The sequence below is a fragment of the Prorops nasuta genome, unplaced genomic scaffold, assembly GCF_024137725.1.
Source record: "Prorops nasuta isolate Cenicafe-Biocafe unplaced genomic scaffold, Cenicafe_Pnas_1.2 PNAS00002, whole genome shotgun sequence".
In the NCBI taxonomy this organism is placed as follows: domain Eukaryota; kingdom Metazoa; phylum Arthropoda; class Insecta; order Hymenoptera; family Bethylidae; genus Prorops; species Prorops nasuta.
Window position 1 is genome coordinate 3321529 of NW_027116799.1, and position 21474 is coordinate 3343002.

A 21474-nucleotide genomic window follows, 5' to 3' on the forward strand; every position below is an offset into this window, starting at 1 on the left:
TCGTGGCTGTGGAATGCGAGCAAGAATGAGCGAAGAATAAACGATGTCTGGAATGAAATGGATGTTTGTACACAAATGGGGACGAGCAAACCAGGCTTACAATACTTCGCTCGTCATTACCTTGACTGTTAAACGCTTTTCATGCACGTACACTTTTCATTGACTTGTTAAGAGTGTCCCATCGGAAAGTATTTTTGAAATAAAACTAGAGTTCACGGTGGATAAGTTGTTACGGGGAATGGCTTGTCCTAGTGAAAGGCAGACTGTTTAGGGTGCGCTGGCAGGGATTTTGCGTGAAATTCGCCTTGAAGAACCTTGGAATGAAAAAAAGAGTTGTGCCTCTGAGCGTAGTGTCGCCGATCGTTTCGATGAAAAGGGCATTTATCATCAGTGAAAGATCGACTTTCGGAGAGATCGAACGATCCAGGGAGCTGGGAGAAAAAAATCTTATCACTTTCGGTATTTGACGCACGATACGCTCATCCGAAAGTTTGGCGATGTCAATCAAAGGGTCTTTGTTCTTTTCTCAGATAGAATCGTCGGTACGTCTTCAGATAAAAAAACTAGTCACCGGTTGAACGAAATTTTATCAACGTCTTTATCGTAACGACGAATATTAAAAGTTCCAACGTGAATTCTTCCTGAAAAGGATCTTTGCCTCGATGGACGAGCCCTAGCATCGGGGATGCTTATTAATCAGAAAGTGAGTAAATATAGCAAAGTTATTCGCGTAACTAACGTAGCAGTAAGCTTTGCTCCAGATAAGAGATAAGATAAACTCTCGTGCGTCCGACTATCATAGGCATTTACTACTAGTCGTTCAATGCAAAGTATTCACTACTTGCAGAGTGGAAATAACAGAATTTTAATGTTCGCACTGCTTTCCCCGGTGTATCCGGAGTATAACGAAAACATTTCCAATTAAACGAAAGCTCGATCCGATAAAAAAAAGCTTAACCTCTAGCAATACTTTCTTTTCCATTAGATAAACAAAACAAGTAAGACAGCTCAAGTTTCACTCCCTGCTGTGCAAGATTATTAGGTCAATATTTGAACGAGCCAATGATGCATCTTGATAAAGAAATCGTTAGCTTTAATTGTATCCCCTATACGGTGACCCAGTTATGTCACTCTTTTCGACGGAACTCTTATCGATTCGTGAGAATTTGGACCATTATACCTAAACACGGATGGATCTGTATACTTGACCCAGCTTCGAGATTTACACGCCTGCGTATCTGACAATCGATATCGTCCCCGTCTCATCGGTGGATAAATCAGCTTTAATATATACATTACAGCAGTAGCATAAATGTGAAATTCTTCTTACTTTGCACAAGAATACGTAAGACATATATAGGGAGTTTTTCTTCGACTGGAGGGAGTTACAGGTAGTTCCACTTGTTACCATGGCTACCCTCTATTAAGGGGTGGGCGAGGAGTTTTCTTGGTGGTTTTCGCCGCCAGTTGTCGCGTGACTCCTCGCCAGGGTGACTCGTTCTCGCTATCCTCAAGGTATTTTTCTCCATCCAGTAACGATTTACAATTATTTGCGTATTAAAAATAATTCTAATTATTACCATGACTAACCTCAATTAAAGGGAGGAAGAAGAGTCTCTTGTTATACTTTTTCGTCATTTATCACGTGACTCCTCACCAAGGTGACTCTTTCCAACTCTCCTCAAGATGTTTTCCTACATCCACTAACAATTTCCAATTATTACCATGACGACCTTTGATTAAGGGGTGGAAGAAGAATTTTCTTAGTATTTCTTACATCGTTCCCCACGTGATTCCTCACCAAGGTGACTCATTCGTTCCCTCTATCCTCTGCAAGGTCTTTTCTCCCGTATCCACCGAAAATTCGCAATTATATTTGCGTGTAAAAAACAATTGAAATTTTCCAAGCTAATCTAACCCTCGATTCCTCCTCCTACTCTTTCCAACGAGATACGAACGAATACGCTTAGTTTTGGGCAGTTCTTATCAGTTGCTCGGAGAACCTACCCCCTCCCTCGGTCGGTACCACCGCGTCGTTAGGAAGAGCCGCAGTGTGTACAGTCGATCCTGGATCGGTCGCAGGGTCGATCGATCTCCTCCCGAAATCTCGACATCCCGAAGATTATCATCTTCGTTAGTTTCTAGAATTCAACGTTGGCAATGGAGGTTATGCGGTGCCTAGAATAATTCGCGTTATTTCTGCCTCACGCACGGCAAGCATTCTAACGGGTGCATTGACACCGTCTTGCCAAGTAAGTGCAAGTGCGGAGGTGAAGGTTCTCGCGGAGGGATCGATTGAAGGCAAATAGCGCTCCGTTTTTGGATAGGAACAATAGGAGAATCGACGATTGATCTAATCATCGCTCGATGCTCGTCCAAGAGGAGTCACCGCGTCGTTATTCCTCCATCAACCTTGAGGATCAAAAATAAGGCAGGTCAGTCAGGGAGGCTCAATGACACCGCTAAGAATATATACACGACACGGTGTCCCTTAGACACTTATTTTAGCCCTTAATTTGGGTCATTGGCGCGTGGATTTAACAGCTGCGCGAGAAATGGGTCAAGTTTACCGGGGATCGTGAAACGGCGGAGAGAAAGAGAGAGGAAAATATCTGTTTGAAAATTCCAAACTCGTTCCGAATCGAATTTTTCGAGGGTTGGTATCATCAGCTTGGGGTAGAGGGTGAGTTTCTTCGGAATGTTTTTCTTTTCCTCGAGCTTCTTATTGGTGACTGTGAGTGGGATAGGAGGAGGGGAAGGGGGGTAGGTTTGTTTATCGCGGAGTATAGAGAGAAAGGGCTGGTGGACGCCGAGCGTCTGCGCGTCGCGACGCTTCTATGTATAGCCTATGATACGCCCGATGGCTGGGGCATCGCTTCCCCTTCGTGCGAATTATATGTTCATTGCAGGCCTGGTCATCGGCCAACGTGCGCGTGTGGCCGGAAAAACAAGTCTTTCTGCCCCGGAACGCAAAATCAACCCCTGCTTAGTAAATTTCTCATCTCACCCTCCGGAAAACTTCGTCGCTCGGTGATTCCCACCCCCCCATTATTGCCAGCGTGCAACGTGTAGCCCTAGTGCCAAGTCCAGTGAGAAAATCGAAGGTAAACATTCCAAAGTTAAAAATACCACGGGAACATCCAGCAAATCGGCTTCTCGTGCCTTCCCTACAATTTTTAAGCTTATAGTTTTCTTCAATTTTAATACGCAAATACATGGTATATATGTGTGTGTGTGTTTTGACAGTGGATGATGGTAATTATTCCTAGCGAGTTGTGCAATTTGGAATTTCTTTCAGAAAAACGTGGCTTTGTGTTTATGACTATATATATGTATATATATAAGATTCGTGTTATTATATGCAGTGCATGCGATCGGATTTAGGAGGTATAAAAAGCTTTATTAGGGCAGTAGCAGTAGGGAGTACGTAAAAAGCAAATAATTATTGCCAATTAGTCACAGTGATTTTTTTTTCCGGGGATGCGGTATATATACAGAGATAAGTTTAGCGAGCGTAATTCACACAGAGCGAATCGCATAAATTTCGGAGAGGATGAAACGAATGCCAGACGTCGGTGGCAAGAATAAACACTTAATTTTCCGCGCGATTATCTTTACTATTTGCCCGTCGACGCGATCAAACTGCTTAATTGTTGATAATCTCTTAGCGAGCGTCTTAATTATTACCACGGTATTTACATTGTTAAAAAAATACGCGATCTTCCACTAAACACTCATCGATCCCCTAAACCCATCTCCCCCCCACGATTCAATCCAAACATAGAACACTCTGAATTTCCTACGCAATATTTCGTTCAACAGCGAAAAAATAATCAAAAATACAGAAAAAATTGTCTATGTCAAGTTTTGCTTATCTGTTTATAAATATTAATACAACAGTTTGACGCGGGAAAATGGCTTTTTTAATGTGCGCTGAATAAGTCCTCTATCTCGTGGCACGCTTATCGACTAGCAGGCCGGCGCTTCGCGGAAATTCGTAAAACGCATAAACTTTATATTGGCGCGTGATACGACGAAGAAAAAAAAACTTGCGAGCGTTGATCGATGCGATCGATATTTTCACGCTATTCGGAAATTCGCGTGGGTTCTTCGACCGACGCGTCGAATTTCATTCGTAGAATTTCTTTTCATTCGAGTACAAGAGGAAGGGGGGGGGGGGTGGGAGGCGGAATCCGTCGGCGAAGCACGAGTCACTCCGAGTCGCGCGACCCTCGAGGGTCTTCCTAAGACTTTAATCGAATTAGGTCCGTTTTCAGCAATCAATTTCTAAGACATTCCGCTGCAGAAACGAAAATGATCGATGAGGGAGTTAGGTGGATTTGATCGAGGGTTAAGGGAGGCCTCCGCACACACGGGCGTGTGGACGAACGACGTTTTACGAAAAATAATTATCGATTTGCGAGTTCGCCGCGTTCCTCCCGTTGGATTTTGCGCAACTCTCTTTCCCTCTGACTGTTGAGGTAGGGAGGAGGAGGGGGGGGGGGGGGGGATTGAGGGTGAGGCCTGGCACTATAGCAAAAGAATCCGACGGGAAACTGTAGAAGCGACAGTGGGTATTGATCACGTCGCACGCGACTCTCCGTCCTCTTCAAGGACTCTCCAATTATCAATATATATTCACATTAAAGGTCTCTGATTAACTCTCTGTAAAATCATCCCCCCTCCTCCCCTGCAATCTACTCTCTTAATCTTGCTCTGTTTAACGAGCAACTCAGCGTTAATTTTATTTTTCTCCAAGTCACGATTTTCTATGCGTATAAAATATCACGTCACGTGACTGGTGATTTCCGTTTACGTTTCGATCACGAAATCGCCTCATGACCTTCCTAGATTTCAATCCTTCAAACTGGGAATTGCGATTTTTTTTATTCTTGTGTATATATACTGGAAATAAATGAGTTATTTTTCAGATCGAATTTAATCGATTTGAATCAAAGAATATTAGCACGGAATGAATAATTTCATTGGAATAATTAAAGGAGTGATTTATTTGTATAAAATATTTGTTTTCTCTCAGTTTGCAGTTATCGTTGATTTAAGGGGGTCTTTGTAGATAATCCATGGATTGATCTGTCGAGTATTGGCGTTTCTCATTAAACAGCTGATCGGCAGGTGTCGAAAATAATAATCGCGGCAGCGCACGACTCGAAGACGCGTATATACAACAGCCAGTTCTCCGGTATAGAGTTACTGGCGCGAAAACACGAAGCTTTCGATACGGGGAGAGTTTTCAGTAACTTAATCCACATTTTTTTTTCTCCGCGTCACGTATATACGGACCATGAGGAGAAATGACGAATGAGCGATCGAGAATAAAAACTTTTTTTTTATATGAAAAGTCATTAATATAATAATTGTCATATATTTATCAACTCGAGTGAATATTTTATTTATCAATACAGTTCTACATTTAATTAAAGAAAAACTGAGATGATCATTCGTGTGTATATCCGTGTACATATACATATATACACAAGGCTAATTTTACAAGGAACTGAGGTAATATGCAATTAATCGTCAATTGCGTTATTGATGTTTGCTCATATATAAGCGAGATGAGTCACGATGAATTTTGCGAGATGAGCGCAGAGAATCGGTCCAGACGGTGGTTCAACACGCCGATCAACAGCTGATTCGCGAGAAACCGGTTGTCAGGATGAATGAAGCGCGCGAAAATGGGAATGAGGCAAGTATCGATGATTCCAGTCATTAAACCGTCAATGAAAACATCTCTCGTGGGTTTGCTCCGCGTAATAGAATTGATGACAAAATTACGCGAGCATTCGGTTTTCTTACTGCTAAACGTGTTATTAGTAAGTTTTTTTTAACAGCATATATATATATATATCGGCCATTTTCATAATTCACCCGTTTGCCGCTACCGAGCACCATACGTGTAATTATTTAGCACAGTTGCGATACGACTTTTGCATATGTGAAAAACAACTAGTAACCTTCTCGAATTATCTTAAACGATAACGCCGCGTTAATTAGCGTTGTCCATCGCGAGAATCGCCTCGCTTTAAATATCCCAAGAATATACGATTCTGCCTCGTACTAAAAATAACCGTTTCAACAACGAAAGCTTTCAATCAAAATTCCTGCTTGGACTACTGATCGGTTGTTTTATCGATAAAAAATCTCGATAAAATTCACTTTTTTTCATTTTTATTCACGAGATGTTCCGAGGACTTTTCCGTGCTTTGATAATAAAATGGAAAATCTGAGATTTCTTCAAAGATTTTTCCAAGATTTGAAATAAAACCAGATTTTTTCAGTCCGATACAATTAAATCTGAGAACTTTTCCGCGCTTGAATCGGAAAATGGAAAAATTGAATTTTCTCGGATGTTTTTCCAGAACACGAAAAAAAAATTTCAATTCAATCCAATTAACATTGCTCGTCTTCTTATATACAACCACGTATGTATATAGTAGGAAATACACGCGCTGGCAAAGACATAAAAAAGAGAGATTCCCGTGTAGATTTTCCATTGGATTCGCGTGAGTCACGTGGTGTCTGAAAAAGACCGGATGTTGAGGTTATCGAGAGAAGACGCGGAACGAGTCACCGGTTCATTTGTCGATCGTTCATCTAGTCACGCGTTTTCCAAATTTGCTTGATATTTGAAGAAAAAAGTGAGTGATAAGATCCAGGAGAACAATTCCTCGCGGATTTTCCATTACATTTATAGGTGAGTCACGTGGTGGATGGAGAAGACCGGAAGTCGAGGATTCTCCAAGAGAAAAATTCAACTGTTCGACTCATCCTGCATCTTTCTCTTTTCTAACCTTGCAAAAGTGACAAAAGAGCGATCAATGGTGTTTAGGATGATAAAACTCGACTCAACTTTTGAATGGTTCGAAATTGATAGGTAAAAATATCTATGACGCTATTAGATGAGTTAATGGGGGGGGGGGGGGAGTGGGAGTCGAAGGTTTATTGCGTTTTGGGCGTTAAAAACATTATTTTTAGCGCGCAAAAGGGAGCGATTGCGGCGCGTGGTTAGTCGACGTGGCGGTTGTAAGTGTCTATAAATAATTTCTTTTCCGTCGAACCAGGATGCAAAAGACGACAATGCGATCAATTGTCCGAACGCGGGACTCGACGTTACGTGCCAATTGAATCGAACGCGTGTCACATCTGCAGTTAACAATGGTAAACGTGCAAATTACTCGGTAATGGAATTGCAGTAGTTGTAATAAAAGCTTTTAGACGCTTTTTCCGCCGAAACTTTGCACTGAGAAGACTTCCGAGTATAAACTTTACCGTGCTCCCACAGTGCTACCACAATCTTATCTTTTCCAGAACAAATTATTGATATTCAGGTGAATGTTAATGGTTAGATACTAACTTTAATTCTAATTTCAATGATTTTTCCTGAAAATGAAAATTAAGGCTATAGATAGTGTACAATAGGGAACGCAGTAAAATTTGCTTTAATATTTTCTGCTTTTAGAGTTTCGGAAACAAAAGCCCGTCCCGACGAGATTCCTTTTCTACATTCGTCTTTTCAAAAGATCCATTCACTCTTGGTGATAACCAAAACCAAGGGACCTTAGAATGTTTAAGAAGATGTATAAAAGACCTTGTTCCTTCCCGTTTTTCGATAGTACAGCATTGTGTCGATCGCGTAAACGTTTAATCACAAATGGAACAGTACACTGCGGTTAAGAGGAATAACACAATATCTGTGGAGAATTCACAAAAAAGTCCAAATTTAAATTATGACTAATATCTATTTATTTAGAAATTACTGTAACGTTACAACTCGTATTCTACGCGTATTCATTATCTTATATATAGAGAATGAGCAGAGTGTACTCTATTTCAACTTTTTCATAGATACAGTGTTATCTTCCATGTTACGATAAATTATAAACAAATAATTAAATCACAAGGACATCAGGTATGAATTAAAAAATTGGCCAGGATTTTCATTGTAATTTTATAAAAATATATTTACAGAATAATATACATATATATAGTCCATTTAATGAAACTGATTAATATCGCTCTAAATGAAAACCAGTTAGCCACGTGGAAAATCCTTCGAAAGAGAAATTTCAATTCGGAGAAAGAGAGAGAGAGAGAGAGAGAGATCAGTTTCGAGAGCGAGAGGAATTTTCTCCGTTCACGCGCGCATTTCTTCAAGTACGGGTATTAGTAAGCGGCGTGTGATATTCCAGTTTTTATGGGAACAGCTCAGAAAGTAATTACAGGTGACTCAAGGCTTTTAGTTGAACAAACCGATCCCGTTTCGATTGGGTTTTTTTTCTCGAGCAGCCTTCCCGCGTCGCGTCCCTATTCGTGCAGCGCCGACAGCGTCGACAGCGTCTCCTCGGGCTCCTCCTAACCGCCCGGCGACTGGAGAATCACGCGTGGCTCACGCGTGCTGCTTGCTGACTCGCGATGCGAGTGCCGACGCCGAGGCGTGTGCTCCACACTCCGGAGTACACGCGCGCGCGACGTACGCGACGATCAGAGGGAAAACCAGTTTTTGCGGAAAAATGACCTTTGCGACTGCATTCTTCTCCGTCGATAGACCTATCGGTACATTGCTAATTACGTAACGCCTTTTTTACCGCATCCCCCTCCTTATGCAGAGATACCACCTTATCATCTACACGGTGCATTGACATCCAGCAGCGCGCGCGCGCGCGCGCGCTCCTCGCCTCCCATCCTTGCATGAAATCCACGCGAGAAGAGAATGCGGGCTCGCGAACAATAGCTTCTCCGATTCGATCGAAAACAATCCAAGTACGCCAGAGACCATCAACTGGACCCTACACTTTTTTCTCGGAATAAAAAACGAACGTTTTCTCGATTCCAGTATGAAATCGGATTGATTTACGTTGGACGAGCATCCATTTTGACAAATACACGCGAGAAAATGCTGGTTTAGTATTGAAAATATTTTCTTAAATGATCGACGAGTTTTTATTGCAATAATAAACAAAATTCTTCGATATAATGAATTTTGTTTGTTCATTGCTTTGGCGAAAATTGTTCGTTTGTTAAAATATATAGTTTCTTTGGTTTGAAGAATGAAGGTTCTTCTGATTCTATTAAAGAATTTTAAGTACCTCAAGGACCGTCCGGATGAACCCTCGATTTTTCTGTAAACAGTATAAAAAGTGGTTTTCTTGATTTTACACTGAGAAAGATAACTCAAGCAATAAACATTTTTTTGTTATAACAGTGAACGAAATTCATTGATATAACGAAAAACTGTATATTGGTTTAAACTTTTTTATCAGTGCATCGCTGTATTCCGAATTACGCACAAAGCGCATAGATTTTACAGTGTATTTCACATTCATTATAGAATTTAAGCGCTTTATGCATGTCCAAGCGTAATTCGGAGTGGACCGTAGTACGAAGTCTGCTTGACCTGCATTGGACGAACACCCATTTTAATTTATCCACACGAGAAAATACAGGTTGACTACTGAAAAAATTATTTCGATCAATGAACAATTTTTCATTACACCAATGAGATTATTCGTTATATCAACGAATTTCGTTCATTGGTTAAAACAATCTATTCGTCAGTTGGAACGAAAGCTCCTCCGATTCTATCGCGAACGATCCAAGTACACCAACGTACGTCCGGCTGGACCCTCGAGCGTTCGCCGCGGACAAGAAGCGGACGTTTTCTCGATTCCAGTATGAAATCGGATTGATTTGCGTTGGACGAGCGTCCGTTTTAATATATATTTACAGAACGCTGTTGTTGGCGTGGAGAACTAGTTACCAAGAAAATTCCCTTTCCCTGCGCGCGCGGCGGACTCCTTTCAGCCTTTGTCGTGTGTGCCGTTCCGCAACCTACGTTTTTACGATATAAATTCACACGCTACTTTTTGCTGGCTGCTGCGGTCGAGCGACTGACAGTACTGGAACGCAAGCAACGGGGATAGTCTATTAGTATATTATTCATCCAAGCCTAGGATTTCGAGGTCGTATCACGCGTGCCATACACACACACATACATACACAAACACATATTATGCAGTGAACAATAAAACTGCCAGAAGAAGAATCCCCGAAAACACTGGCAATTCCCCTAAAGTCTATCTTTCAATTATGAATCAGACAGCGTGGAATCTTCTAGCGAGAAATTGTATCGAGTTTTGAATATAAGTTATGGCGCTATTGAATATATATGAAAGTGCACGTGGCGAGTATTTGTGTACGCAGGTGATCGAATTTGCTCGGTGAGTGAGTCATTGTATTGGGAATAAGTGAGATCCGAGCAGTCGTTAATTAAAATCGAAACAATTAATCACAATATGGCACAAGACGCTTTTTATCCCTTTTAATCGCCTCTGGACCGTCGTCAATGGCGTCGATTTCGCATCGTACGGATTCCGATATTCCACGCGAGACTCACTCTCTCTCTCTCTCTCTCTCTCTCTCTCTCTGAAGTATTTCGATCCATCTCGCGAAAATGCGGGCGTGCCTACCAATGAATTCAATTGGGTCAAAAGACCGATGCGATCGTCACTTTTCATTCGATCCACCATGAAGAATAACCACGCGAACTTAGCCGCCATTGCGAGATGTTTGACGTTCATAAATAGCAATTATATTTTCGTATATACGTGGTGATAAAAACGTTCCAAGGATCCTGCACGCGTGTCTATTAAAGATGGATTTCTCTCTCTCTCACTCTTTTTACAAATGTCTAGCAGGATTTTCTTATCGGATTATCGCGAATCTCTGCGTTGGTTGGCGGTGGATTTGTTTGCTGGAGGATACAATAAAATCGACGACACCATAGAACGCGCAGAGACACATAGGAGAGGAGAGGAGAAAGAGAGAGAGAGAGAGAGAGAGAGAGTGGAAAACAGTGACGAATAAGCGCAAACAAGATAACGAGTCGCAGTTTGATTTGTTTGCCGTGCTAATGGTGCGCATCCTCGCTTTTGGTGTCGAAGAGGACGACCTTGACGACTCGAAAGAATCGGCTACCTGCAATAAGAGGAGAGAAGAGTCTTCGAAGCAGCGAGCCGTTCAATCGCGATCGATTAACACCTCACGATTATTCACTGAAAACGCCATTGGCGCGATTAACACCTCGTCGCCGATCGCCACCGCACATTACACATCCGTGTCGCGTGCGAAACCACGAAAAATTCACGGTGCAGAAGCTCCTTGGACGGGATAAAAGTTTCTTTGCGCGTCGCCTGCTGTAATACGGTCCGAAGAAGCCTCGATGGTAGGCGCGATCGACGAACGCAAGTGCCCAGACAATTTCACGACACACCTGGATGCTAATCATGGCTCCTGGATGGATTAAGAGAAATATCACCAACGGTATGCGAGATTATAACGTTGTTCGAAAACTTGAGCTCCCCTGCTCTCTACGCCAATGTAAACACATCGAAATCTCAATTGATGGACGAAAGAACACATTTCTTCGTGTGAGTGAGTGTGGGGCTCTTCGGACGTTGAAGAATCTTGATACTCTTTGGTCTGTAAATACTATACTATGTATAACGTTCCAAATTGTATAAGAATTTACGTGCTCTAATCTGTGAGAAAATAAAACAAACACTCGACCGATATACGACTTTGTTTAAGGACCCCGTGATACATGTGGATTTACGAGCGCGCTTTGTTTGTCAAAAGGACTCTGGACTCTGCCGGAGATTCGGGCAAGAAGGGAGGAAAGCACGCACACGAGCTCGGGACGCTCGGGTTACTTCGGTTAGTTGCCTCGCTCCGGAGAGACAGAGAGAGAATTATACTATGTGGCGTACTCGCGGAGAAATGGTCCAATGGTACATTTGGAATTTGAAATGGATCGGAGAGTTTCGAATTATCGATAAGAGGGCGTTTGGTATTACCGGAACTCCGTCACGACTGTTTGTAAACAATTATTTCGAAGCTGCACGGTTTCTCTAGCGTACCTAAACGCTATTAGCCACAGTTTGACTCACTCGTGCAGCAGTTCACGAGTCCACGACTCGTACAGCTCAATCGACTCGATCGAGTCGACACTGTCGAGCGAGACTCGAGCACTGCCAGTCGATGAGAGTTTCTCGCTCGGAATGCATCCTTTCCGGTCTCCGGACGCCGGTATCAAATAATAACACCTATCGTCATCTTGTAAACACTCTGCTCGCTCACGAACAAACGCGACTAATGACTTTGTCAGAATCGATTAATCAAAACTGTATCGTGTTACTTTCTTGGAACACAACCGAATCAAAGTACCCCTTAAACCTATCCGAGCGGACACTGGCAACAACAATCCTCGTGTGAATTCCTGGAAGAAACATAATGTGCAACTTGAGATAACAAACAGTGTATCTTTTATGGTTGAGTCAAATAAATTGTACAGAAAATAGTAGACAAAGTTTCAAGTGTGTTTTTGCTTTTTCGAGACTTGGCAAAATGACTGTTAGGTTCAACGGTGAGTTTTATTCGTGTTACCATTGATAATTGTTTCTCATCGGGGCTTCGATTGGCCGAGTGCTGCAGGAGGAGCGAACGGAATCTCCCACTAAACAACCCCTATAATCAAGCCAGAATTAAACGAACCACGCGTGGTGCTGCAATAATCGCGCAGGCCAGCAGTCCAGAATTTCGCTCTCGCACGCGTACAGTGCAATAATAGTGTTCCCTCGCCAGGAATCTTTTCCATGCGCTAATGCAACCGTTTATCGAGGATTGCTTAATAGAGAAATATCGCTTCTCTGCGGTTTTTTTTATCGCCTGATGAGAGATGCATTTCCTCGACGCGCGCAAGGACAGTTTTTTTTCTTCGCTGCTGGAGAACGAGTGTATTAAATTATATATCTATTAGTGTATATATAAATAAAATAATTAATCAAAACCAATTCTAACGATAAGAAAAGTATTCTAACCGAGGGAATAATAATCGGAGCATCCTGCGCTATATATATCTACACGGCAAACATTGCCAAACCCATGTATGATTTAGATAGGATTTTTGCACTGTTTGTCAAGAGGGTGGTGCGAAGATAGGTCGATACAAACGGTCGTTCAGAAGGAAAGAGATCGAGCTCATTATAATCTGATATAGAATTACACGAGTGAATCATCTGGTCGGATAATATACGCTTTACTCGCGAGGCTGACAAATCCCACGCGAAGAAAGCGATACGACGTCTTATCGATCGGGATCGAAGCGTCCTGGCAGAGATGGGGAGAGCGGAGTGTGAGAGTGAATAAGAGAAAAACAAAAAAGAAATGCAATTCTCACGTACTCGATTGACTTTCAGGTAACAGCACGAGATGCAGTCGCACTGAGCCCGAAAGGTCCAGGGGGAAGATCCGGGACGGGCTGCGTCACAGGATTTACTCGAGGACTCTGATCCTGCCGGTGATCGGGAGAGGACCTTCGAAAAACATCGCAAGCATGCTCCAGGTCCCTCTGATCCCCTGCGAGAGCAACTCCAGCGACACCGACCCCACCAACATGGTTGTGCTTGAGGTCTATATTGAATTTTTATTTTTCCATTCGGATCCTTCCCTCGATGCAATCTCTCTCTCTCTCTCTCTCTCTCTCTCTCTCTCTCTCAAGGATCTATCTATACCTATATCTACATCATATACACGTAGTAAAATTATATTCTGGCTTCGGACGAAGGTTGGATTGCCCGGGGACACTTGGAGGTACTGCGTGGAGAGGGAAAAATTGGCTGAGAAGTCTGAGTGGTTTCGCGCTATGCTGGTTGGTCCTTTGGCACCCGCACCGAGCAACCCTCCACCCCTCATCAGACTCCCTCACGTCGAGAAGCGAGCCTTCGATCATCTACTCACGTAAATTTCATTTGTTATTTAGCCAAAAAAAATTACACCTCTCTATTCGCGTCTATCTCACCTCGTTTCCCTCCAGTCGTAGGATTTTCAGCAAAATTATGAGTTTTTCCGATGAGAATTGTTTGTACGAGAGAAACTGTTTCTATGGGGATATCGATAGTTCGTTCGACGTACGAGATGACGTTTTAAAATTAGTAGCCGTTGCATTGCTCGGAGCTCTCACGTATCTTTGGATAGTTGGTTGTATCACGTTTCTCTCGGTTATCTCTTACAATCGTTCCAGACAGTTCCGCGATATCCATTAAGTATCGAGAGTTCATCTCATCAATGGCAAGTTGGGGTTTAATCGTTGATCCAGAAGTCAACATATGGAGAGGGGGGATATATATATATATATATATGTGTGTATAGTATGATAAGGAGAGAATTTTATTGACAGATATCTTCGTGGGGAACGCACCATCTTCCAATCGGTATCGACTGCCAGAGCCACCCTGGATGCAGCGCACCAATATCTCTGTCCAGGACTCGCCAGATTAGCCGTGGAATTCCTCAAAACCAAATTAACCTCTTTCAACGTTCTTGAAATTTATCAAGGACTCAGCTTGTATGCGAACGACCCCATTTCCGGTTTGAACCGCTTGGCGAACTCTCCGACAGCCCCTCCCGACCCCGAAGACGATGCAGGTCAAATTGGTAATTTTCCAAGCGAACAAACATTAGTTTTATAAATTGAAAATCTTGGGGATTTTTGTAGCCACGGACTGTACCATGCTGCTGGCGGATTGCTTGGGGGTGGTGGACGGTGACCCCGGCTCGGTCTTCGTGCAGGAGAGGTTCGAGGAGCTGACCGCCCTTGAAGTAGCGCAACTGGCACGAAGGGACACCTTGAGATTGAACAGCGAGGCAGTTTTGTTCCGAGCTTTGGACCGATGGGCAGCGTCGGAGTGCAGGCGTCGAGGCGTCGCTCCGAGTTCTGAAAACCGTCGGGCGGCCCTAAACGACGACGTCTGGTACAGCGTCCGGTACCTCCTGATGACCGATAAGGAATTCATAGAGGGACCAATGGCTAGCGGCGTCCTCAGCAGCGCCGAGTCCGCCGCAATCGTGTCGAGAATCCTGGGCATTCATCAGGATCACGAGGTGACGATCTTCCTCGAGAAAATTCATTAACGGTCGAAGCCTGTGCGGTAATCGTTGTTATTTGCACTGCTTGCCGAATGTAAACCAAGCTGTGAGAAAAAAAAACGATTGCGTATAGACAACGCGAGCCACACCTCGCAGGCTCGGTTAGTCAGGCCGTTGCGAAAAGTAGCGCGTTTTCAGTCGTTATCGGCTTATCTCGCGTTTTATCGCTCTCATATTCGGTAAATAGTCTGTCGCTTTAGTCTCCGATCGACCAGATAGAAGGCGAGAACTCGTTTACAGGATGAAATTGGTGTTTCAGTACCGGGACTCTGTGGTTGAGTCGCTTGCGAGGCTCAACAGTGTTCCAAGGATCGGCAAGGACGTGAGCTTCGGCAGGATGTCGGGTAGCGGAAAGAAGGAGCGGAGGGACAACCGGAAGAACCGTAGGAAGGAGTGCGCCACTCAGGGCCAGAAAACTTGTGCCAGAATTGGAAATTGCCTCGTCAGAGTCCTGGCTTGCCTCTTCGACTGAAAAAAACCTGTCCGATCCGTGTGGAGCCGCAGGATCTCTGAATCTCCCACCGGAATCTCTTCGAGGACACTATTTTCCTCCAGCCTGTCATGCATCCCCCTTCCCCCCTTTAACTACAGATTCAAGAATCGAGCAACGTCTCCAACGCCGGAAAACTCTGCTGGAGAACTCGTTTTTCACGTTTTTTAATATACTCGATTGAGTATTCTGCGTGAAGGCTTTGCGGAGACACGACTGATTTTTTTTCGATTCGTGGATACACGTTTCGCACGATGCTCCTAATCAGTTTTTGCGTCCTTTACGGCGCTCTTGGATCTCTATAGAACAGAAATGTCGTATTGTCTGATGTATTCGAGATATTTAACGATCCCTCGTTTTTTTTTTTTTTTGTTTGTTGATATCTTTTTGTCTATGCAAACAGGGATCCGTTCTTGTGCATAATAAACATGTTCCGCAGCTCCCTCGAAAGTAACGTGAAAACAGTTTAGCGACCAATAATCGCGCACACGTTACTCTCAAAACAGGCCAAAGAAAACAACTAACTCGGCCGTTACACGCGGTCGCTTAATCCATTCACACGCGTTCCAGGAAAATTCTGTTGTTGGTACACAAGGGCCTGTTTTTCGAAATTTCGATAAACATTGGCATCGTCGGCCCGAAGTAGAAGTTATTAAGAAACAAGATTACGGAAAAAGAATTTTTATAACATGACCAAAATTTTCGTGAAAGGAAGATAGAGAGAAAAGTGTCTGGTACACTGAAAACCGTCATTTTTCAATTTTAAATTAATTGACTCACACTGCTTTTTACTCTGAACTAGAATTAGATTTGTAATAGTCATTAAGATTCTGTTGTGTTCATCTATTTTTCAGAATATATAATGCGTTACCATTAATAATTGTGTTCGAGTGAAAATTTTAGAGTATTGAGACATGGCGGGTCCGTGCAAATGAGTCCCATGATCGAGTAGACTGTTCAATCGGTTCATTAGTAGAATTAGAGTATGTCCTCTGTAAACTTTAGCTGCCGATTGGTATAATTATGTATAACGTTATATTTATGTAAACTCGTCATTTGTTGAATTTTGCCAAATTTCCGATCATTTAAATGGATTTAAATCGAATAGCAAAATAAAGCGCGACAAAAATGGCACATTTCCGCTTCCACCAATCACAATTATAATATGTAGTATAATCTTATTATCCAGAGCCAATCGCTGTCGCGATGAAATTGAGGCGGGAGCCGATAACATTATGAATTTGAGAAAAGCGATTATTTAGGTTCTTTACTATTAAACAAATTTTATTGCGTCTCGCGCGGAATGTGGCTGTAAGAATCGATCGAAAAATCGTTTCGACAGGGCGAGCTAAGATTGATTGGCATTTCATGAATTTTCATAATTCTATGATTTGTTCGAGTTAATGAAATGGTTGTTTATGCATTAGCTGTCGTTACAATTATTCGTCATTCGTTGGCTTTACGTTAATATTTGTATCGTTAAATTTTATGTACTACGACGAAAGGATGAAACCGCGCGGCGACTTATGCAAATGATTCATCTCGTCGCGTTGTAAAAAAAATATATATATATTGAGATATGTCTATTATACTGTTTTCTATTATGTTTGTAAGTTACTCAGGTATCGATACGTAACCAATCATATGCTTTGATGTATGTTAATTTATGAATAAGATTCTAATGTATGGGAGAGAAAAAAAGACGTGTAACAGTACACCGTAAAATCTTCGATTGTCCCGGTTATCATCTTCTCGCAAACGCTTTTAATAATGATAACTCTTTGTAAATTACACGCAAATTGACATATGAGATTGAAATGAAACAAGGAAATAATAAAATTATTGAGATAGTTCGTACGTGAAGAGAGTTTATTTGGTCACTCTTTTTGTTTATTATTCACTGTTTACATCGATACAAATGAAGGGACGTCGACTCTCTGTTGTGGCGAATAATAAACACGCAGGGAGTAGGAAGTAGGGGTATGCTTCGCGAAGAATTCAAAAACAAATGAACGACAGATGACTGAGTGAACACCAATCCCACTGCACAAAGCTTCAAATCCGCCAATCACGAGTCAAGAAAGCAGCGGAGTAAGCCTCCTTTATAAGAACAACATTTCGCCCCCCGTATTCCTATCTTACACTCAACAATTCAGCATCTCATTTCACGATCACGATTAGTTCTCTGTTACATCTGCATGTATCGGTTCTAAAACTTCCTGTGAATTAGATTGGATAATTAATAAGCTTCGTTTTAATATTGCTAGTTAGTGATTAATAACTCACCATGATGGAGAGTAATTTGGAAAAATCTCAAATATTGAGAGAGATTCAAAATATTACAGGATATAAAACCTCTTTCACGCAGTTGTTGAATAAATTGGAAACAATGGAAGCCGAGAAAAAATTAAAGAGCCTAGTTTCTCTTAAAGAAAAGATAACGTTAAGCGGAGAAGAAGAGGAAAAGCATTTTTTGCAACAAAAGGAACAATTAAAAATATGGAGAGAAAATTTAATAGCGGAGGAAAAAAAGTTGCAAGATACGGAGAATGCCATAAATTTAAGTAAAAGGTTTAGTGTGTTAGTTAATCAATTATTTGACATAATCGTCGATGAAGTTACTGAAACATTATCAAAGGATAATGAGAAACTGATTGAAGCAGAGGGAAAATTGAATAAAGAAAATGGGATATCTAAGGAAAAAGACAACCTTTCTGATACCTCTGAAACAGGGAAAGTTGTTGACGTTATTATTGAGAGGCAGGACGACGAAAACCAAATACTTCAGAATAGGGATTCAAACATAGAATCGGACGAAGAACATACGACAATTCAGCCAACCGGCGATTGTTTGAATGATTGCAAAGGTGAAATAATGAAGCTAAAGGGGAATGACGAAATTAATGAGGAAGTTGTAAATAAAGTACCTGAAAATAACCAGTTAATAAGTGACAAAAATGAAGAGAGTTTGAATAGTTTTGAAGTAGAAGCCACTGTTAAACCAGAGAAGGATACAGATGAAATTAAGAATATAGCTTTATCTGAAGATCTGGAAGAAACTAAAGAGACAATTCAGGAAACAGCAAGCATTGGTACTGCTTGTGAAACAGAAAATACTACAGTTGAATTTGAAGAGGACCAGATTAAAAATCTGAAAACAGATAATATATCTGTTGTTTGTACAAAAATAGTGAAAGATATTGTTGTTAAACTTGAAGAAAAGACTAAGTCTTTGGAGTTACAACATAGTCAGAATAGAAATCAGAAAACAAAACTGATTTCTGTTATCTGTAAAGCTGAGAATGCTGTAATTAATCCTGTAGAAGAGGCTGTGCCTGTACAACTACACGAGAATCAGCTTAAAAATGAAGAAAAAGAAAAGCTTTCTGTTGTTTGTGAAACAGAAGAAGCTTTAGTAAGCTTTAAACGGAAGGATGAACCTTCAGAATTAAAAGATAGTCCAATGAAAATTCAGGAAAAAGTGAGTAATTCTGTTGCTAGTAAAGCAGAATCTGCAGTAATTAAAATTGGAGCAACAGAAAAGATGAAGCTTCTGAAAACCATTAAAAAAACAAAGAATTTTGTTGTTGATGAAACAGATGCAAACCAAGTTATAGCTGAACTTAAAAAGGAGACTGGGCCTGTACAACCAGATGTCTGCCCAATTGTAATTGGAGAAATGTTATCAAATTTTGATAATTCTCAAGAAAAGTTGTCAGAAATTAAAAAAGAAACAGAGTTTAAGGAATTCCAACCAAGTGACGTGAATGGTAATTTGAATCAAACAGAAGGAATTAAAGTAGAGCAAGTTATAAAACAAGCTGAAGCTGTGATTAAGATTGAAGATCTGGAAAATAATCAACAATTTGATGAAAAGATAACAAAGGATGATAAGAATGTAAAATATTTTAATTCAAAATCTTCTAGTATTTTTTATTTAACATAAATTATTTTTCAGAGTTTTAACAAAGCTGATCAGACTGAGAATCCTGCCGCAACTGAGGATGAAATTTCAGAAGATTCCTCTGACGATGAGCAAATATTAAGTGAACTAAACAGTTTAAAAACGGATGTTGATGAAGCTAGTGCAGATTTAAGTCACGCAAGCAGTATTGTAGAAACAGAATTGTCTAAAAAAAGAAATAATGATGAATATATAGAAAATAAAGCTAAGGTAATAGAGTTTATTAGAGTTATGAATTTATTTTGCACTTATTTGTTTCTTTTGCTAGATTTTAAAAGAAGAGGTGGTTGAGTTTGAGAATTTGGAAAAACCTATTGAATCAGTACTGCAGTCGGATGATTATAAGAAAGTGGAGAAAATTACAGAAGAATTAATAAAATGTACAACGAAGGAAAAAGCTAGCCAAGTCAGTTTAGATTATATTTTAATAATCATGCTAGTTGGTTTAGTGGTTTTTATTGTTAGTGTTATTTATTATTTATTAACAAGCATGTTTTAAATATATAGGAAGAGACCAAAGAAGAAGATTCAAAGCCATAGAAATTAGCAGAAAATATTTTTAAGGATGTGTAATGAAACGGAAAAGAGAATCTTTTTTTTTTTTTACTATTGACAAAATAAAAAATGAGACTTTTTACATTTGTATTAGATATAAGTATTTTGATTGTTAAAAAATTCTATCTTTTGTCTTAAAGCTCTTGTTCAATAAATTTCTGACATTTAAATAGATTGCTCATTTTTAAATTTGGTACCTTTTTGTAGTATCGGAACGAATCAGTAGAGGGAGTTTGATCAAGTACGATTACTACGATTTACGTCAATTACGTCGTCCTATGGCAAAGAAAGGCGTCTTCGTCAAAAGTTTTAATTCGCTACAAACCATATATATAGTATACGGTATTGAGTTGAAATATTTGTATACATATTAAGACCTCTTTATCGATACTACTTATAAAATAAATTTGTTATTCATCATACGATTACCGCCTTATTTATCGAAATAGTGGAAAGCATTAATTTTCTTAACATAACCTATTACGACTTAATTTGTTTCATTCACAGAGAAACTCAAAACTTTTGACAAGCTGTGATAAATGTTAATCTACTTTGATTAATAGGAAAATGCATACTTCCAATGAATTTGTTTTGCATGGTGGAGATACCGCATTTGCAAATCGGCAAAGATTACTATTTGACCAGTTATTGATAGCTGAGAAACAACGAAATAAAGATAAGTCTGAATCTGAAGCTAACGATGACAGAATGGAAGTGAATAACGAAGGTAAAGATAATTTTCAATTACCATCTAGAACTGGTAATCGACGTGAAACAAGAAGATTTCGCGGAAAGGAGAGTTTATTTAAGAGACCGTTGGCTCCAGCTCCTAAAACAAATTTCAGGAGCATTCCTGATTATCACAGGAATCCTCATAAATGGGTAAAGTATAGTCTGGATGATGTATCTACTGATGAAATGACCGATAGGACCAATGCTCAAGCTGCTTTTTCTTTCCTGAGAGAATTGAAAGCTCGTAAATCCGTGGAAGAGAAGTCTAATGAAGAAATGGATGCTGAGGAGCTCGAGTCATGTACTATGAGGAATGTCAAAGTGGTCACAAGACCCAGAAAAATCAAATCTCAATGTGAAATCAAATTTCAAAAATCTCTTGCAAATCAGGAAAAGAAAGAAAACACAACAGTAACAGTGGATGATGAGGATAAACTAATTTTCAGAAGCAGCAAAATTATTTTACCAGAATACGTAGTTGGTCAAAAGAAAAAGAAGAGCAAGAAAGAAAAAACCACTGCAAAAATTGACAGAACAAGACAATTGAGATTAGAACACCTAGAAGAGCCAGATGACAGCGATGAAAGTTAGATTAATTTTTAAATTATTTATAATAATCTCTTTAACAAGCTGTATATATTATAACACAAAATATCTTTTCACTTAAAATACTAATCATAAGAAATGTAGAAAAAATGTGTAAGGGAAAAAATAGAAAAATTATACATCC

General features: G+C 40.5%; 2 protein-coding genes across 5 annotated transcripts; both read left to right on the plus strand.

The window, feature by feature from the left end:
* Positions 1-561: 561 nt before the first annotated feature.
* axed (axundead) lies at positions 562-17369 on the plus strand. 4 transcript variants are annotated; one of them, XM_066742293.1, is made up of 6 exons: positions 562-703; positions 13275-13486; positions 13643-13815; positions 14255-14511; positions 14573-14958; positions 15263-17369. In XM_066742293.1, the coding sequence occupies exons 2-6, from the start codon at positions 13412-13414 to the stop codon at positions 15473-15475; spliced, it is 1104 nt and encodes a 367-aa protein (XP_066598390.1). In that variant the 5' UTR covers positions 562-703; positions 13275-13411; the 3' UTR covers positions 15476-17369. The 4 variants fall into 4 exon arrangements, with proteins under 4 accessions (XP_066598390.1, XP_066598382.1, XP_066598363.1 ...); XM_066742285.1 differs by lacking the exon at positions 562-703 and adding an exon at positions 2905-3104; XM_066742266.1 differs by lacking the exon at positions 562-703 and adding an exon at positions 10939-11340.
* Positions 17370-17585: 216 nt separating this feature from the next.
* LOC136780398 (putative leucine-rich repeat-containing protein DDB_G0290503) lies at positions 17586-21471 on the plus strand. Its single transcript, XM_066738726.1, is given in 8 exon segments — positions 17586-19391; positions 19452-19667; positions 19726-19863; positions 19965-19990; positions 20107-20123; positions 20220-20318; positions 20557-21045; positions 21145-21471. Coding segments are annotated over 8 exon segments (2787 nt in total). The 5' UTR covers positions 17586-17780; the 3' UTR covers positions 21336-21471.
* The last annotated feature ends 3 nt before the right edge of the window (positions 21472-21474 follow it).